General features: G+C 39.1%; 1 protein-coding gene across 7 annotated transcripts in view; it reads right to left on the reverse strand.

The window, feature by feature from the left end:
* The window catches only part of CHN1 (chimerin 1), a 200488-nt gene that overhangs the window by 4099 nt on the left and 178176 nt on the right, over positions 1-18213 (reverse strand). For 6 of the 7 annotated variants that reach the window (XM_017946671.3, XM_021923728.2, XM_009182482.3 and 3 more), the window contains 3 exons: positions 9067-9240; positions 8273-8350; positions 5430-5567 (listed from right to left, as the gene is read on the reverse strand). In XM_017946671.3, coding sequence (XP_017802160.1) covers positions 5430-5567; positions 8273-8350; positions 9067-9240 — 390 coding nt within the window. The remainder of the gene's footprint in view (positions 1-5429; positions 5568-8272; positions 8351-9066; positions 9241-18213) is intronic. The other variant, XM_021923729.2, reaches the window with a different exon arrangement.

Genomic DNA, 18213 nt, shown 5'->3' on the forward strand with positions numbered 1-18213 from the left:
CGGGGCCTTTAAAAAGTGCCAATTTATAACAGTGGTGCCAGCTCAGATACTGAAATTTAATCATCGAATTTCTAGAATAAAAGAATACTCCACTTACTATAACAACCACTAGTTAGGGTTTTTGTTTGTTTTTTGAGACAGCTCTGTCACCCCAGCTGCAGTGCAGTGGCATGATGATGGTTCACTGCAGCCTTGACTTCCTGGGCTCAAGTGATCCTCCTGCCTCAGCCTTCCAAGTAGCTGGGACTCTAGGTGTTGCCACCACCATGTCCAGCTAAATGTTACTCTTTTTTTTTTGGAGACGAGGTCTCACTATGTTGCCCAGGTTGGTCTCAAACTCCTGGGCTCAAGCGATCTCAGCCTCTCAAAGTGCTGGGATTACAGGTATAAACCACTGCACCCAGCTCTAGTTTTTACTATAAGATAAATTAAATTAATTTGAAACTACACAAATCTGGAAATTAAAGAATAACCATTTCCTTTTAATTCCCACAGTTAATCTCTGTAGGGAGAACTGTGAGACAGTGTTACCGGGCGAGCAAAAAAAAATCTGCGCATGGCGAGTTTACTTGCTACTGAGGGTGACTGACAATAAACCATGAATATGACATATTATAGTTACACGATTGGAATGAGGCAAGAGCGATGGGAAATACAGCAGGATAAAAGCATCGGAAGTATTGGGGCGTTGCAATTTTAAGTGGTGTGGTCAGGATAGACCTCAATGGTAATGAGCCATGTGGAGATCTGGAGAAAGACAGCGCTGGTGGAGGAGCAGCCATGCAGAGATCCTGAGGGGAGAGGATGCCTATAATGTCTGAGGAAAAGCGGGGAGCCAATTGTGGCTGCCAGTTGAGTGAAGAGGGGGATATTAGCAGGTATGGTCAGAAGGGCAACAGGGCACTTGATCATGTCAAGCAAGGCAGGCTATTTTAAGGATTTAGCATTTACTAAGATAAATGGGAAGGTTAGCAACAAAGAAAGGTCACGATCTGACATGTATTTTTCAGTTATCTGTACTCTGGCTGGCCAATGGAAAACAGACTGGAAGGCAAAGAATAAAAGCAGAAAGACCATTCCAGTAATTATTAAAAACATCCAGGTGAAGAATGACAGTAGCTTGGACCAGCGGGTATCAGTGAAGGTGATAAGAATTTGTTGGATTCTGGGTATATTTTGAAAGTGCAGTTCATTGGATTCCTGACGAAGGATGTATGAGAAACAGAAGAATCATGAATGATCCGAGTTTTTGGCTTTGGCAGCTGCGAGGACGAGGCCTCTGTTAACTGAGATCGGAAAGACTGTGGGTGGAGGAGGTTTGGTGGAGAAAAGTTCCATTTGAGATGTTTGTCAGGCATTCAAATGGACATGCTGACTGTGGATTAATCTGGTGTTCAGGGAGAGGACATTTACATGTCCAGGCTGGAGATATACATTTGGAAACAAATGACAAAATGCACTGAATATACTGAGATCAAATTGGCAGACATTCTTCCCTGGAACTCATTTCTCCTTTTCTTTCACTTACTAAAGTAGTACCCATTACCATTTTTTAGAGAACACAACTCTTTAGCCGTAAGAAGCATAATTTAAGAGAGAAATAGACAAAACGGAATGTATTCAGAGATGAATGACCATCAATTGTCAAATATACAAAATACACATGGAAAAGGGTGAGGCCAAGAACACTGCTAATGGGAGGGAGTTATTAAATAAAAATAGGCAGATTTCTGTTGTACACAGAAGGGCTTCATGACTGTTACATCTGTCCACCAGTGAACTGGCTGCCTCTGGAAGCAGTGAGTGAGCTCGCAGGAACTAAATATTTCAAAAAGAATGTTTTATAGAAGAGAGTCTAGCTGCATGACCCCTTAGAATATGTTCAAACTCTAACATCCTACAGTTCTCAATATAAAATTATAAGTTGACTTATTCAACAAATATTTATTACACCTATTATGTAAGTAAGGGACTGTCACAGGTACTGTGGGAAAAGGAACATGAGCGAGAACTCCTCCCTTTAAAAGGGATTCCCGTGAAGTAGGAAGACAAAACGTCATTATAACCTTCCAGCATGAAGGAAGGAGGCAGTAAAGATATCCAATTAGAGGTGATGGGAATCAGAGGAAAGACGGTCTGCAGCTGAGAGGTTCAGGCAAGAGCAGATGGCATTAGAGGACGGCCTGGAAGGATCTGGAAAATGTGAACACTGTCGGAGAAGGAAATAAAGACTCTAAGGCCATAAAGATCTAATTAAAAGCTCTTCTACAGTATGTCTAGTTAATTTTACATAGAGAAACTTGAATACAAGAAGATTAAAACTTAGCAAAAGGGGTGGCTCAGTGGCAGGGCTGAGGAAACACTAACAAGTTCTCCTTCCCAGGCTTCTCTTCCAGAAATTTTAAGTTGCTTGGGACCAAGAACCCTGGGTTTTATTTGAGTTGATCTGACTCACTCAAGGTTACACACTGAGACAAGTAGCTTTTCTAAGATGCTCTGGGAACAGAGCTCTCAGAATCCTTGGCCAGAGGAAGATCTCTCCCCTCATTACCATGAGCGCAACTTTGGTAGTGCTGTTTCCATCGTGACCAGGAAGCATCCATAATGCTGGGTTACTGGAGGCTCTGTGAGAAGCACCTGTCTTTTTATCCTAGGGCAGCAATGTCTTAACTGATGGGGAGAGGGAATGAGGAACGGGGGGGTTAGTGAACCCAGACTTCAGGTGGGTTTATCATGGAGTTTCCAGGGGCTTTGGAAGAACTTCCAGCTGTAGCATGGGATGATCTGGCCTTCTCCACCCTTGCTTTCCTTTTTTCATTTCCTGCGGTCACTCCCTTCCAGCTTTAAAGTTGCAGGTTCCTCCAAGAAGGCAGCAAAAGCAGAGCTCAAACAGCTTTTGTAGAAGAAAAGTTTAATGTAAATTCTGTTTTTTTTTGTTGTTGTTGGCAAAGGATGCTAATAAACGCCAGAGACATTTTTAGGAGCTGAGAGAGAAAAAAATTTTGGAGACTATATCTGCATTAGGAAGGATCATTTAACCCTGTCTCTCATTTGAAAGGGGTTCTTTCCTTCCTTCCTTCCCTTGTGTAAGTCTCATTCCCTGTTCTATCAAGTGAGCCAGGCAGTGTGACAGAGTGGGTTAAGCAAGGGCTCTGACCTTGGAAAAGTGTGTGAATGCCAGTGCCACCTCCCCTAGTGAGCAATGTGACCTTACACAATTTACTGATACTCCATCACATCTCCTCCTTTCTAAAATTACATCATGGATGTAAAGTGCTCGTCTATGGCACCTCGTCTATGCTCTATAAATGTTAATTTCTCTCATCTTTCTTATCTGCCTTTTAAGAGAATGGCTGTATCTGCATATCTAAAGAAAGAAACTTACTCTACTGCCAGAAGAGAGTGTACAAGGACACAATGCTCCACAAACAAGATATTGCTATCAAACATGTACAACAAACATTTATATTATATATCAATATTATGCCAGGGTTTTTGGTGTCACATAAATCAAGACATCCAAATAGCTGAAATTATAAGGAGAAATTTCTACCTTGATTTCCAAAAGTTTCTTTCTTATGATGTGGTTTCCAGAGTTCTCTGAGAGGTGAGATAAGGGGTGCTAATTTTGGACGAGAAGGCTGTTTCAGAAACAAACTCCACAGTGATGACAAATGATTTGGAAGGACAATAAAAAGAGATTTTTTTCAGCAGCTAAGGTGGGTGTGAGGAAAGGAGAGGTCATTTGGAATTGTGGGGGCAAAGGCCTCAAAATCCAAGAGGAAGCTTGGCTTTTACTTCTTCCTAGATATGGCGGTATGTGGAGTTCAGAACCTGGGTTTGCATCACTGCTTTGTCCTCTGCTGATCGTGTGCCCTGGAGTTAGGCATACAGCCAAGCTTCAGTTTTACTTCCAGGCAACAACAGAGTGGGAACTCACCCACTTTCAGTGGGATCAGAGTCCTGGTGATCACAGCACACCGTGGACCACGCAGCTTTTCACAGGCTCTGTGTGTGTGTGTGTGTGTGTGTGTGTGTGTGTGTTGCTTTCTAGATGAGTGGCAAAGAGACTTACTCGTCTGGAGAGGAAATGTCTGCCCCATGAGACAAGGATGTGTGAGATCCCTCATACAAATTTTCATGATCAGCCCTGAGTCCATAAGAGACCTAGAATTTGTCATGCTTTCTAACCTAATGCTTTGAAAGAATTCAGTGTAATTCTCATGGCTGTTCTCTACATGGGAGCTTGAGCTGACCCACAAGAAATCAGGGCTCCATGGAACTAACCACAAAAATCCTCCATAAAAGCCCTGAAAGGGAAACTAAAATTTAGAACAAAGAAAGACTGTACTTCATGAAATTCCCAAGTCAAAAAGCAAATTAGTGTTACTAAGGAAGTGATGTTATCATTTAAAGATGAAGACAACATATGGTTTTAAAGAGAGAAAAGCAAAGTGACAGAAATAGCCTATCTTTTCCAAAAAAACTGGTAATGCTAATACTTAAAACCATTAAGAACTCCCTTCTTTAAAAAATGAAGTGTGAATTACAGGTACGATTTTTACAGCATAAACTTTGACAAATAAACCTTTGCTTTTTCTCATTTTCATTTCAACTAGAATTTAAAAAAACTTCTTGATATAAAATAGTGCTTTTCAAAGTATGATCTGTGGGCCAGTGCCAGTTTGCTGTTAATAGTCTGCATTAACTTATATGAGTACAGAAACTGAGAATAAGAATTTAGAAACATATAGCAATCTGACAGAAATCTTATGCTTGCTGAATTTAATAAAAGATAGTTGGGTTTTTGTTTGTTTTTATTTCTTGAGACAGAGTTTTGCTCTTGTTGCCCAGTCTGGAGTGCAGTGGCGCAATCTTGGCTCACCGCAACCTCCGCCCCAGGTTCAAGCAATTCTCCTGCCTCCACCTCCTGCGTAGCTGGGATTACAGGCATGCGCCACCACACCTAGCTAATTTTTTGTATTTTTAGTAGAGATGGGGTTTCACCATGTTGGCCAGGCTGGTCTTGAACTCCTGACTTCAGGTGATCTGCCTGCCTCGGCCTCCCAAAGTGCTGGGATTACAGGCATTAGCCACCACCGGCCTGGTTTTGTTTTTTTAATTTTACTTTTCCAGTTATTCATTTTTATTTTATTTTACAAAAGCATAGGCCTACGTCTAAAGAGCACTGGTATAAGCCTTATTTTGGAAAATGAGGTTTAGCACATTACAAAGAAGCGTCTCATGGTATTAAGTTATAAAATAATCTATGTTACAGAACAATGCAAAATTCTTGTGAGTATATTAACCATAGAGAGAGGCAAAGGGGAAATATTTCAAAAATGCATTCAAGTTAACCAGAAAACCAGGAAGAGTGATTACCAAGAGGAGGTTGTCAGGTTATTTGAAATACATGCATTCATACTTACTGGCAGATTCTATAAACTTAGGGTAGGCATCATATGTAATGAGTGGAATTGGCAAATCCCTGAAGTACAGTTTAAGTGCACCAGTGATAATGTTGATATCTTCATACATGTTCACAGAAATATCTGCCTTCTCACCATCTTTTAAGGATGTTGAAAGAAACAAAAATAAATATCTGGATTCACAGCACTGTTTTAATGAAAGACATATCTGTATATAAATCAGATTTTAAAGATTAGCAATGCTTCAGTTTTTAACATAAAGTTTAGTGTGCTACATGTCACATATTAATGATTAATTTTCTGTGAAAGAGCCTCTTCTGTCCAGCATGCCTCACCTGCCCTACCAGACAGGTTAAGCTCCCCAGTTATTAATATTTTCCTTTATAGCCCTTATTAAAATAAAATCAATAGCTACTGCGTGATTATTATTTAAAGTGAGCCCTCCATGAGTGCAAGGACCAAGCGTACATGGTTAACCATCGTATCTAAAGTAAAGAACATGGTGCCTGGCATATCGTAGCTGCTTAGTATTTTTGAGTTAACGAATCAATGGAAAATAGGTTTAGACAAGCTAGGAGCCTAAAAGAGTAACATGCTGGGGCTTCCTATGTATGTTGTTATTAAACTGGTTCTTTTAAAACCTGCTTTTTAGTAAGTATACACAAATACACAAATACATTCTTCCACCTGTATTATCTATTTACTTATTTTCTGTTTTGAAATAATGCAAACAGCCGGGCGCGGTGGCTCAAGCCTGTAATCCCAGCACTTTGGGAGGCTGAGACGGGCGGATCACAAGGTCAGGAGATCGAGACCATCCTGGCTAACACGGTGAAACCCCGTCTCTACTAAAAAATACAAAAAACTAGCCAGGCGAGGTGGCGGGCGCCTGTGGTCCCAGCTACTCGGGAGGCTGAGGCAGGAGAATGGCGTAAACCCGGGAGGCGGAGCTTGCAGTGAGCTGAGATCCGGCCACTGCACTCCAACAAGGACGACAGAGCCAAAAAAAAAAAAAAAAAAAAAGAAATAATGCAAACAAATCCTGGAATCTGATATCTACGTACTACATTCTAAGTAGGGCTATACCATATCAGCACAGTCTATAATATCTGTTTCCTGATTCTTTCTTTACTTTCTGCTCTTGCCTCCACCAGACTAGGGCTCTTCTGGGGTAAAGCTCATGAGATTTTATTTGCTTTGACCATGGATCTCTCACTGTACTTGTCACATAAGTATCTGTGATTCCACCAAAGGACAAAATGTAGCAGAGGTATAATGGCAGCTGCTGATGTCAGAGTAGTCAGCTTTCCATTCAGTGACTACGCTGGGGAAGATTTCCCCAAACTTGCCTTTTTACCTTGGCTCTTAAATGAGTTCATTCCAGCATCCTATGGATATTGTCTTCTTTCTTGGATCTCATTACTTGAGGTTTATGTCTCTCAGAAGTGATCATCCTTAATTATTCCAAATTATTTTGCTCTGTTTATTTGATATCCTATTCCTTTGAACATGCATGGAATTGGGCAGTATTTATATACAGAACTGATTTTAATGATCTGAGTCACTGGCTTCCTGTAACTCTTGTTAAAATCCTTTGCATCATTCCTACAGATCTTGCAGATGAGTGCTGGTACACTCATCTGCAAGATCTGGCCTTGGGAGGCCAAAGACTGGCCCCCAGCAGTGTGGCTACAGGGAGCCAAGGTGAGCTCTCCATGAATTTTAAAATCTGTTACTGGTGTTTTCAGGTCACAAAATGGTTGTCTTATATTTTCAATAGAGGAAACTGTGCCATTTCTTTGTTCTCTGGGGTCCATAGGAACATTCAATTTCTTTGTCAGTGTGAATTTAGTTTTGAGACTCGTAGCCAGAGGCTGGGAATGGACATGCTCAGCTGTAGAGCTTCCAGAGTAAAGAGATGCTTCTTCCCGTTCAACCTGTCAGGGATTCAGGACTGCTCTTCCTTATGCTTATTCGGAGTGAATACACCATTACTTCACCTCCCTTTCTTTGCTCTTAATCACGTACTTGGGCTGGCCTTGTTTCCCTCAGGTTGGTAATGAATATTTAATTATTTTTGCTTTCTGCCTCTGTTGCCTGCAGGAGGTCTGTGAAAGGGAGAGGTTTCTGTGATAGAACTGGAATATGTACTTGCAAAGGAAAGTGGTTCTTTAAAACATCACTAACTCTTACTCCTTTACTTCCTGTCAAGGCTATAGGTCTTCTTTGGAACCACCTTGTTCTGGTCCTTAAAGCAAAGACAAATTGGAGAACCATGGAAGCAAATCTTAATTTAAATGTTAGCTAAGAAAATTAAGCTCCACTGAGCTTTTCTTTGACTGGGCCCCTTCTCCTACAGTGGCGGATGGGAGCCCCACGGAAGGCCACTAAAGCTGCTTTCAGCTTTCTGGCCCCAACACACGAGTCCGGGCTTGGGTCTCAGCTCATCGAAGATGGTGATGAAGATGCCAGGGGGGCATGGATGACAGGCAGGGTGAGGTGGGTTAACTCAAGCCTGAGAAGCCTGAGATCTGTAATGGTATAGATTCTACTCTTTATTCTATTGTTTTTGGCGAATGTAATTGCTCTCTATTTTGGTGAACATGGACCAGCCTTGGATACTCAAATATTGGTAACATAGTTTTATTTTATACTTCTTTTGCACTCTGAAATTTGACTGTTTAATAATTACAACTCACAAAAAAGAAAAAATTATAAGCTAAGTTTTTAAATTTGGTATAATAATCATTGATGATTTAGAAAAAATAATGCAAAAAATACCTCATAAAAATCTGGCAAAGAATATTATTGTCTTAAGTTATGGAACATTGTGAAAAACATACCTCTGTCGAAAGCCATCTTGACATCTTCAATTAGGTCACTAAATCCTGACACTCGGTATAGTCCTTCAGAATTAAGACCTGACAAATAAAACTAGTTAGTTTCTCTGAATTATGTCTTTTCTTCAGATTTTAACTTTTCACACTTTAAGCTGGGAGGTAATGTGTCAGAAGAAATAAAATATACATGTTTAGAAATCTTTTCACACTCCCAAAATAAAATGATTTCACACACAGTTCTTTAACTCTTACCTATTGTCACCTGAATATCTCTGGCTCATCATTTGGTCTAATTAAGTCAAATATATTAAGTCTTAAGGGAAATAATTCATCACCCCAATTACATCATAAATTCTTTTACATAACAGAAGACTAAGATAAAATATAGGCCTGTTTTTCCCAAGTGGGAAAGAATAATTAGGATGCAGCTCTGTTTTCGGCTTTAGATAGTTTCAGTAGAGCATTTACACTTTTGCTTCTTGAACCAAAGAAAAATATAAAAACTGAAAAATGAATTTGTCTTTACCTGTCAACTTTTGCAGACTGGAAGCATCATCTATAAATATATGTTTATATAAGCATATTTGCTATACTTGGTTAAATGTACCTTGAAATCAAGCTATTTAATTACTTGTTAAATTAATTCATTTCAGTCTTTGAGATCATTTCACATATGAAACCATTCCCCTCCAAATTACAGAAGACAACCGTATTGTGCAATGAGGTACCCAAAAGGCATCAGGACTGGTACTGGTAGTGAAAGGAGACCACTGCAACCCACACTGCAAATGCCTCACCTCTAGACTCAATCTCTCTGATGCACATGTCTACTACCATTGGCCGCTTAGTGGTGTGTGCTTTCACGAGCGTTGTAAGGTCACAGCTGTACACCTTTTTGACATGCTTCAAGTCTGGTTTACAGTCATTTGGGACCATCTTGGAACACTGCTTATGAACATTCAAACCACAATCTAAGAAAAGAATAAAGAAAGGAAACATTCAATATTATTTTCAGAGTTTTGAGCATTCTGGAGTGTTAATTTGAGCAAAAGGCACTCCAGCTTGAATTAGGTTTTAAAGTGGACTAGACTCCAGCAGTTCCTTCTGGGTGGGAAAACAATATTCTCATCTTTTCTCTTGGAACGATTTGGTTATAAGCCAGGAGACCAGAATTCTTGCTCATGCTTCATCATTTAATTGCTATATGATCTCAGGAGAATACAATGAAAAATGAAAATTAGTAAGTGTTTAATTCAAAGTCCACAAAATATGTCAAATAGCCAATAAAAAATTAACCCATTTCTTTAAAGTTACATAAAAAGTTTATTTAATGTGGGGTATAATTGTATTCTAAGTATATATGATATAAAGTGGAATTGGACCTCCAAAAGTAGGAGTATCCAGGGCCCTCTTAAAATGGTGCTGCTCAGGTTTATATCTATCCGTAATCCTCTCTATATATATGATAACTAATATATAAATTCCTCTAGTAGCTGGAAATAGCTGTAACTATTATTTATTGCTATACTATTACCAGCTAACATTTATTGAGGGCTTACTAGTGCCAGGCACTATTCTAAGTGCTTTACATTTATTATTTCACTTAAACTCACAAAGCTCTATGAAACAGGTACTTTTTTCCCTCATATTATACCTGAGAAAACCAAGCATACAAGTAATAAGTAATTTACCCAAGGCCATGCATTTAGTACACAGTGCAGCAGAACTCAAGCCTATGGATGATTCTAGAGTCCACATTTTAAAAATGTTTACTGTTTAATTACAAAGGATATAGCTGAAAAGATGTACAGAATGAGGAATGGAGAAAGGAATGTGGTGGTTCCAGCCCTCCCTGGGTGCATCACCCTCTAGGAACCACCACATGTTCAGCTATCTGGAAGCCCCTAGAGTCAGTCTACAATTTTAACACCTAGACACATACTGCCTCTACTGAAGTTACTCTTTTGCTTTGTAATTTTACTTAGTTATAACTCCTAAGATGCCAGAAACCAAACATTTTCTAGTTAATATTGTGAGACACTTTATTTTTCAACAAGAAAAGCACAAAGACATTTTAGATGGGGTAGAGAGGAATACAAATATTTTGTTAAATTAGACTGCAGAGTGAGAAACATACCTAAATAATTCAACTAAAATAAATGTCATTTTTATGTTTTAAAAGAACATAACCTATTTGTTTTTAAGTTCATAAAAACTCAATGTTGACCTCTTGTAAATCCAGTCCAAGTGGCGAATATATGATTTATAGCCAGGTCTTAAGGAAGTCAATTTGAAAATCGTACAATGCCATTCAGTTTTGCTTGCTGTTTCTGGCAGAAAAGGGATCCTAATATTCACCTCACAAAATTGTTATGAGAATTAATGAGTCAATGCATTCAGGTGCTTTGAATGTTGTAAAATGCTAGACAAATGCTGGTGATCATTATCATGACTTTTGGTAAAAGTTATTAGCTGTGATCTAGTTATATATAGCGGTAACAGTTAACAGAGACAAGGAAAATTAGCCAAAACTTACAAACAATATCATTGTTTCATTAAATGTGTAGACACTGACAACTTGAAGTAAGAATTTAAGGCCTGTGGCAACTCTAGGGAAAGAATTCATATGAACTGAACACCTCCAGGTACAAAGAAAGGCTAGGTGTCAAGTGAAGCTGGGTCTCTGCATATGTGTGGAAGATGGCATCACCAGTGCTAATGGTGCCAAAAGTTATCACCCCTAAGGAACGTCAGCTTGTGAATACAGAATGGCTTACAGAACAAACAGCTCAATCTGCACTATCTGAACAAATGACCCAACACTATTCCATATCATTAATGTCCAAATGACTTCAGAACCAAGTCCCAAATTCTTCTTTATCTCTGTATTAGAGAATACATAAGAGATCTGATTCAATCATAAGGCAAACCAACTGTCCACTTAAAAGATCTCCTGTCTCCTGAATATTTTAATGTTTTGGGTAACTTTTATAACTTAGACTTCAGTCTAGAATTTATTAGCTATGTGATTTTGAGTGAGTTGCTCAAATTTTCTGTACCTCAGTTATGTAAAATGGGAACAATAATAGTATTTATTAGAGTTCATGTGAGGCTTCAATGTTAATATATGTAAAATGCATACCTGTAGTAAACTGTGTTTACCATAACTATGTTGTTGTTTAGAAAAATGAAATAACACTTTGAGAGGCTTTTTCTATGTAGTACCTCAAGGTTGTCAATCAGCTTAAGGTTAGAAGCTAAGTTGAACTCAAGGCTAAAAATTTCATATTTGTCAGATGTGAAGGCCAGGTCCTGAAAAGGAACTGGATAACCGGGGATACAGATGCTTCCATATCTACACTGTTCTTAATGTATTTCATTTCAATAAAAGGATCCCCAAGTAAGTAATGCATCATTTCTCTCTTGACTGCTTTTGCCATATTTGGGGAGTTTTCAGCTATTAATTTTTTCAAATATTTTTTCAGCCTCTCATTTTTTTTTTTTTTTTGAGACGGAGTCTCACTCTGTCCCCCAGGCTGGAGTGCAGTGGCCGGATCTCAGCTCACTGCAAGCTCCGCCTCCCGGGTTTACGCCATTCTCCTGCCTCAGCCTCCCGAGTAGTTGGGACTACAGGCGCCCGCCACCTCGCCCGGCTAGTTTTTTGTATTTTTTAGTAGAGACGGGGTTTCACCGTGTTAGCCAGGATGGTCTCGATCTCCTGACCTCGTGATCCGCCCGTCTCGGCCTCCCAAAGTGCTGGGATTACAGGCTTGAGCCACCGCGCCCGGCCAGCCTCTCATTCTTTATCTTCTTTTGGGATTCCAACAATACAAATGCTTAAAAGTTTTGTTATGGTCCCACTGGTCTCTGAGGCTCAGTTCACTTTTAAAAATCTATTTTCTAAGCCAAGCATGGTGACTCACCCCTATAATTCCAGCACTCTGAAAGGCTGAAGTGGGAGAACTGCTTAAGGCCAGGAGTTTGAGACAAGCCTAGGCAACATAGTGAGACCCTGTCTCTACAAAAATTTTTAAAAATTGGTGATTGTGGTGGTGTGTGCCTGTAGTTCCAGCTACTCAGCGGGCTTGAGGTAGGAGGATTGCTTGAGCCCAGGTGGTCAAGGCTGCAGTGAGCTATGATCACACCACTGCACCCGCGCCTGGATGACAGAGCGAGACCCTCTCTTAAAAAAAAAAAAAAAAAAAAAAAAAATTAAAAAATACATATTTTCTCTTTGTTGTTTGACTTGGATAATTTCTACTGATCTTCACTTCAAGTTCATCTTCACTCTGTCATGTCTGTTCTGCTACTGAGCCCATAATCCGGTGAGTTCCCTTTAGTTATTATATTTTTCAGTTCTAAAATTTCTATTTGGTTCTTCCTAATATCTATTTCTTTTCTGATATTTCCTTTTTTTTCCATTTGTTTCAAGAGTGTTCATAATTGCTTGTTGGGGCATTTTTTATGACAGCTGCTTTTCTTGTCTGATAGCAACATCAAGATGACACAGATATTGTAGTTATTGGTGTCTGTCAATTATCCTTTTTTATTTAAGATTTTCCTTGTTATTTCCAGAGTAACTTTTGATGAGTAATTTTGAACTGTATCCTTGATATTTTGAGTATTATTTGACTCTCGTTCCTACTAAATCTTTAAAATTGTAGCCTGTAGTCAATCTGTTTGGATTTAGAATGCCCTTTTGTAGCCCGTGATCCAAATGTCAACCTAGTTTACAAAGTTTTTTTTAATACTACTGCAGTGCTATTGTTTCTGCCCCACTTGTCTATCACTCAAATGGCAGGACTCTGCTCCACATTCTCTGTGGCACTGGGTGGGAGGGAGAGTACTGCAGGTAGGGTTGAAGTCAAAGCTGTGCCCACAAACTTGGTTGGGGAATAGTACTATTTTACATGTAACTGCACGGTGGGCATAGATGATAGAGTTTTCATCACTCTCAGCTGCCTCATTACTGCAGGTTAGGGATGAAGATACAGCTCTCCCCACAGACTTGGGCTGAGAGGGTGCTGCTTCTACTATAGGGTGGGGAAGAAAGTCAGGATCCCACTCTCAAGCTCAGCGAAGGAGGAATACCAGTTTCTGCAAGGCAGGAATGGAAGGAAGCTAGGGTTCCACTCACAGGTTTGCAGTAGAGTGCACCACTGCTATTGCAAGACGGTGGTGGAAAACTAGGTTGTACCTACAGACTCTGCTGCTGCAGCATCCACTGACAAGGTGTAGCAGAAGGGTCTCTGTTTACCTAGAGAATGGAAGGTATGGCTGAAAGGTTTCTGTGTTGCTGGGCTGCCCTTTTCCCACTGCGTTAGGTAGAAAGAACAGCCTTTTTTGGGGATTATTTTTCATCTCTGCCAGTTGGCATTTATGGTTCGTGGGCTTCTCTGGTGACCAGGCTGGGATGCATTGGAGGTTAAAACAGACAAAATTAGCCACCAGGGAACTCACTGCTAGGCTGTGGAATCCTGAGGTGCTTAGTCTGCCTTTCAACTTTTACAGTCTTCTGATAGTTGATGTATATGTTTTGTCCAGTGCCTTTTGTTATAATTATCGGGAGTAATAAAAGCATATTTATCCACCTTGTCCAGAACTGGAAGAACTCTTATAACAATGTTTTAGAAGCATGAAATTCAACAAGCTTCAAAATCTAATAATAGTGTTGATATACTTCATACTTTAAGTGTAATACACACAGGTCACAGATTGAGTCAGAAAGGGCTCTTGGTAAAAAGCTATCCCAATATGTTCATTTCAAGCTGAAGACAATGAGGTTGAGAGAGGCTAAATGACTTGTTCAGGTTACTCAGCCAGAAAGTGCTAGAACTGACTTTGAAATGTTAGATTGCTGATTCCCAGCCTGTCCTCTTCCCACTGGGTCATACACACCACTTTTCCCCACGTATACCATACAGTATATCATGTACTCGTGGTTATATTTTCCATTATTGAAGATGAATTTGCTATTTTCAACCTCTTATTCAAAAATGTATATTGTGCTCATTATTCATTGTATAGATTTGAGTTTAAAAAACACTGCTATATTTTACCCAAATGTCCTCTTATAGATATCTCTATATATAATTGATCTGGTAGGGTTTTTAAAATGCAGTGATAAAACTTGTTTTGTTATATTCTTTCCCTATGTATAAAAATCCAGTAGAAAGCAAAAAAGTAAAATTGTGATGCATATACATAAAACATCTGAATGGCACTAATGGTTTGGTATTGACTTTTTTCCTTTGAATGTTTGGAGTCATCCCCCAATTTTTTTTTTTTTTTTTTTAAACAGGGTCTCTCTCTGTCACCCAGGCTGGAGTCAATGGCACGATCTTGGCTCACTGCAACCTCTGCCTCCCGGTTCAAGTAATACTCATGCCTCAGCCTCCTGAGTAGCTGGGACTACAGGCACCCGCCACTATGCCCAGCTAATTTTTTGTATTTTTAGTAGAGATAGGGTTTCACCATATCAGCCAGGCTGGTATTGAACTCCTAACCTCAGATAGTCCACCCGCCTTGGCCTCCCAAAGTTCTGGGATTATAGGTGTGAGTTACCACGTCCAGCATTCATCTCCCATTTTAAACATCAGCAGGTTCCTAAGTTTATTTGTGACTCAGTGAAGACTGGATAAAGTGATGAGTGAGCTCAGATTTAGGTATTTAAGAGGAGGGAAATGTTTTTTAAACTGATGTTCTCTCTTTTATTTAAATAAGATAAAACTATGTGAAAATATTAGTATGTTATGCTCAATTTTAACAATATATCTCAAAGGCTAAATTTTTGGTGGACTGGATATGAAGTCTTTGCCAAAGATGGCAAAGTCATTAAAATCTGCTTTTTATACACTTACATTCACTGTGCAATTCACTAGCCCTGAGCTTGCTCTGAAAACTGCTGCTTCAGGGACTAACAGTATATCAAGATTTCAGCTTGCCATTAAGGCTTTATTTGGTTTTCATACTTATTTATTAAAGTCATATAACTCTTATATAGTTCCATTTCTCTCAGGGAAGCTCTATACTACAAATAATAATAGTAATCAAAGGTCCATAAATGATTTCATTTGTTGAATCTCTTGGTTTGGTAGGTTATTTTTATGTTACTATTAAACCACATTTCTCTCTTCCAATTTCTCAAGTTAATAAGCATAGAATAAACATATGAAAGGAGGAATAAAAAATTCAAGTCACATTTTATTCTATACTTTCTTAAAAATATTTCTATTACTTAGACTACCAACTTTAGGTTACTTTCAAATCTTCTGGGGCTTGATTTTGCTAAAACACAGGTTTTATATCTAGAGAGCACAGAAATCAATTTTTTGAAAGGAATAGCTGATATTTACATTCTATTGACAGGATTAAAGGATAATATAATTATGTTAAGATTTGAAATTATAATCATTCTCTCTGAATGTTCATATTTTAAATAATGGCAAAAATTTGTTTTGAAACATATCTGTTTTTTTTCCCCCAGGAAAGTGGAATCGTTTGTATTTTAATATGCATCAGAATTATTTTCATAAGCAAAATTAAGAAGAATGCTTTATTCTTTGGCATACTGATGAAAATATTGTTTCCAATTAAAAGGGACTCCACGAAACTTAAGCAAGTCTTACCAATTTCTCACTGGCTTACAAGGACAAACATAACTCTTTAGGTACAATCAATCAAAACCGTAGTTAAAATAAAAAACATTACTTCCACTTATTTTCTTCAACCTAAAAGGGCTTGCATACCTGAAGTAATAAATACTTACACTTTACTATTAGGAAAACTCCTGCCATTTCCCTTTGGAAACAGCAAAGATAATGATACACTGAAAATAGGAAGTCACTTTCATAAACAACCCACATTAAACTGACATGTCTGATTTGAAATAATTATCTTTCTTAATTTCTTAGAATATTCTGGTAAGGCTAAGATGAAAACAATTCAGGAATGCTGCTGGAATAATCTTTTTTTAAAGACAAATGTTTGACAGTCTCAATGATTACATAATAATAACCTATAAGCTTTCCTTTCATAAATTAAAAAAAAACTATTCAAAGGAACTATTCTAAATGAACAACGACCATCCTTTGAACTTGATTTTTAAAGGCTACCTACTCGGGTCATAAATATTCTAGCCGGAGGAGCACCGTTTCCAATCTGCAGTTAGCTATGCCCTTGCAACATCACTTTCTTCACTTCAGAGGAGGCTACAGGAAGGGTGACTTCAGTGGGTCAGACTGTGTAATGCCTGCGATGTCACCTTGCACTGCGTGGTTTTGAATAGCCCATGTAATGATTAGCATTCTCAGGATTGTCCCTGCTGCTCCCTCAGTTGTCCTTATCACTGTGGTGTGCTTAGCAGCAAGCCAGCGTTTTCAGTCCTGAAGGGACAGCTTGCCTGGTATTAGCTGGATTTAGTCTGACTCCTACAGCAACTTTGCCAGCCTGGTGGTTGGAACATCACCCAATACCTTTACATGATGTTTAAAAAAGGGCTGTGGTGAGGGCTACAAAATTGCTGCTTTTGGCAAACCCTCCTTTAAACATTCCTGACAAGCTCTCTTTTGCCTTGGTGGATTTTGAAAAAAGAAGGCAGAACAAACCAAGCTGTCTCAGGAATCAAAGGCAGATATATACATTTCTTTTCTGACAGCCTGCCATTTTTCTTTGGAAAGAATACCTTTAGTGTTTAGTGGTTAGTGCATTAGTTTACAATTGCTGCTGTAACAAATTATTAATACCACAAACTCCTGGCTTGAAACATCAAGCATATATTACAATTCTGGAGGTCAGAAGTTCAAAATCACTTTCACTGGGCTAAAATCAAGGTGTTAGCAGGTCTGCATTTCTTCTGGAGGTTTAGGGGAGAATACATTTCTTTCCTTGCCTTTTCCGGTTTCCAGAGACCACCTGCATTCCTTGGCTTGTGACTCCTTCCTGTCTTCAAAGCCGGCAGCATAGCATCTTCTCTTCCCTTTGACCTCTGCTTCTGTCCTTATATCATCTTTATCAACCTCTCGCCTCCCTTTTATAAGGATCTTTATGATTGTGATTATACTAGGCCTCCCTTGACAATCCAGGGTATTCTCCCTGCTGTGGTTTGAGAGTGTCACCTCAAAAATTCAGGTGTTGCCTATGTGACAGTACTAAGAGATGGGACCTTTAAGAGATGATTCGGTTATCAGGGCGCCTCCCCTGCGAATGGGATTAGATGCTCTTATAAAGGGGCTTGACAGAGGGAGTCGGCCCCTTTTATACTCTTCTGCCACCTCCTGAGGACACTGCATTCTAGGCACCTCCCCTCTGGACGACACAGTTTTCTAGGCACCATCTTGGAAGCATAACTTGGACCCTCACCAGACACTGAACCTGCTGGCAGCTTGATCTTGGACTTCCTGGCCTCCAGAAATATGAGAAATAAATTTCTATTACTTATAAATTACCCACTCTGTGGTATTTTGTCATAGCAACCCAAAACTCCCCATCTCAATATCCTTAATTTAAACGACATCTGCAACATTCTTCATGCCATGAAAGGAACAAGGAATGTTGTTGTGGGAATTAGAGGTGGACATCTCTGGGGACCTATTTTTCAGCTGATCACAGCTAGTGTACACTCTCGCTTTAAATTCTCAATTCTTTGCATTTGGATTTAGATAGTCAAAGGCCAGATGAGCCTCAAAGCCACTTTAGACCTAAGAATCCCACTATCAATCCAAATATAATTAGTTGTCATAGAAAACAGAACAAATTCAAATCCCAACCCTCTGTTTTCAAAATGAGTTGATTCGTGCTTGTATTACACATTAATATGGTTCAAATCACACTGAATATAATGCTTTTAAGGACAAGATATAACATAAAATGAAAAATCTCGAGGCTTTTCTTTCAATTCCTGACCTTTACTCACAATAAGAGGTAGAGGCTATTAATGTGGGTGG

This window comes from Papio anubis, chromosome 10 (genome assembly GCF_008728515.1).
Source record: "Papio anubis isolate 15944 chromosome 10, Panubis1.0, whole genome shotgun sequence".
Lineage (NCBI taxonomy): Eukaryota > Metazoa > Chordata > Mammalia > Primates > Cercopithecidae > Papio > Papio anubis.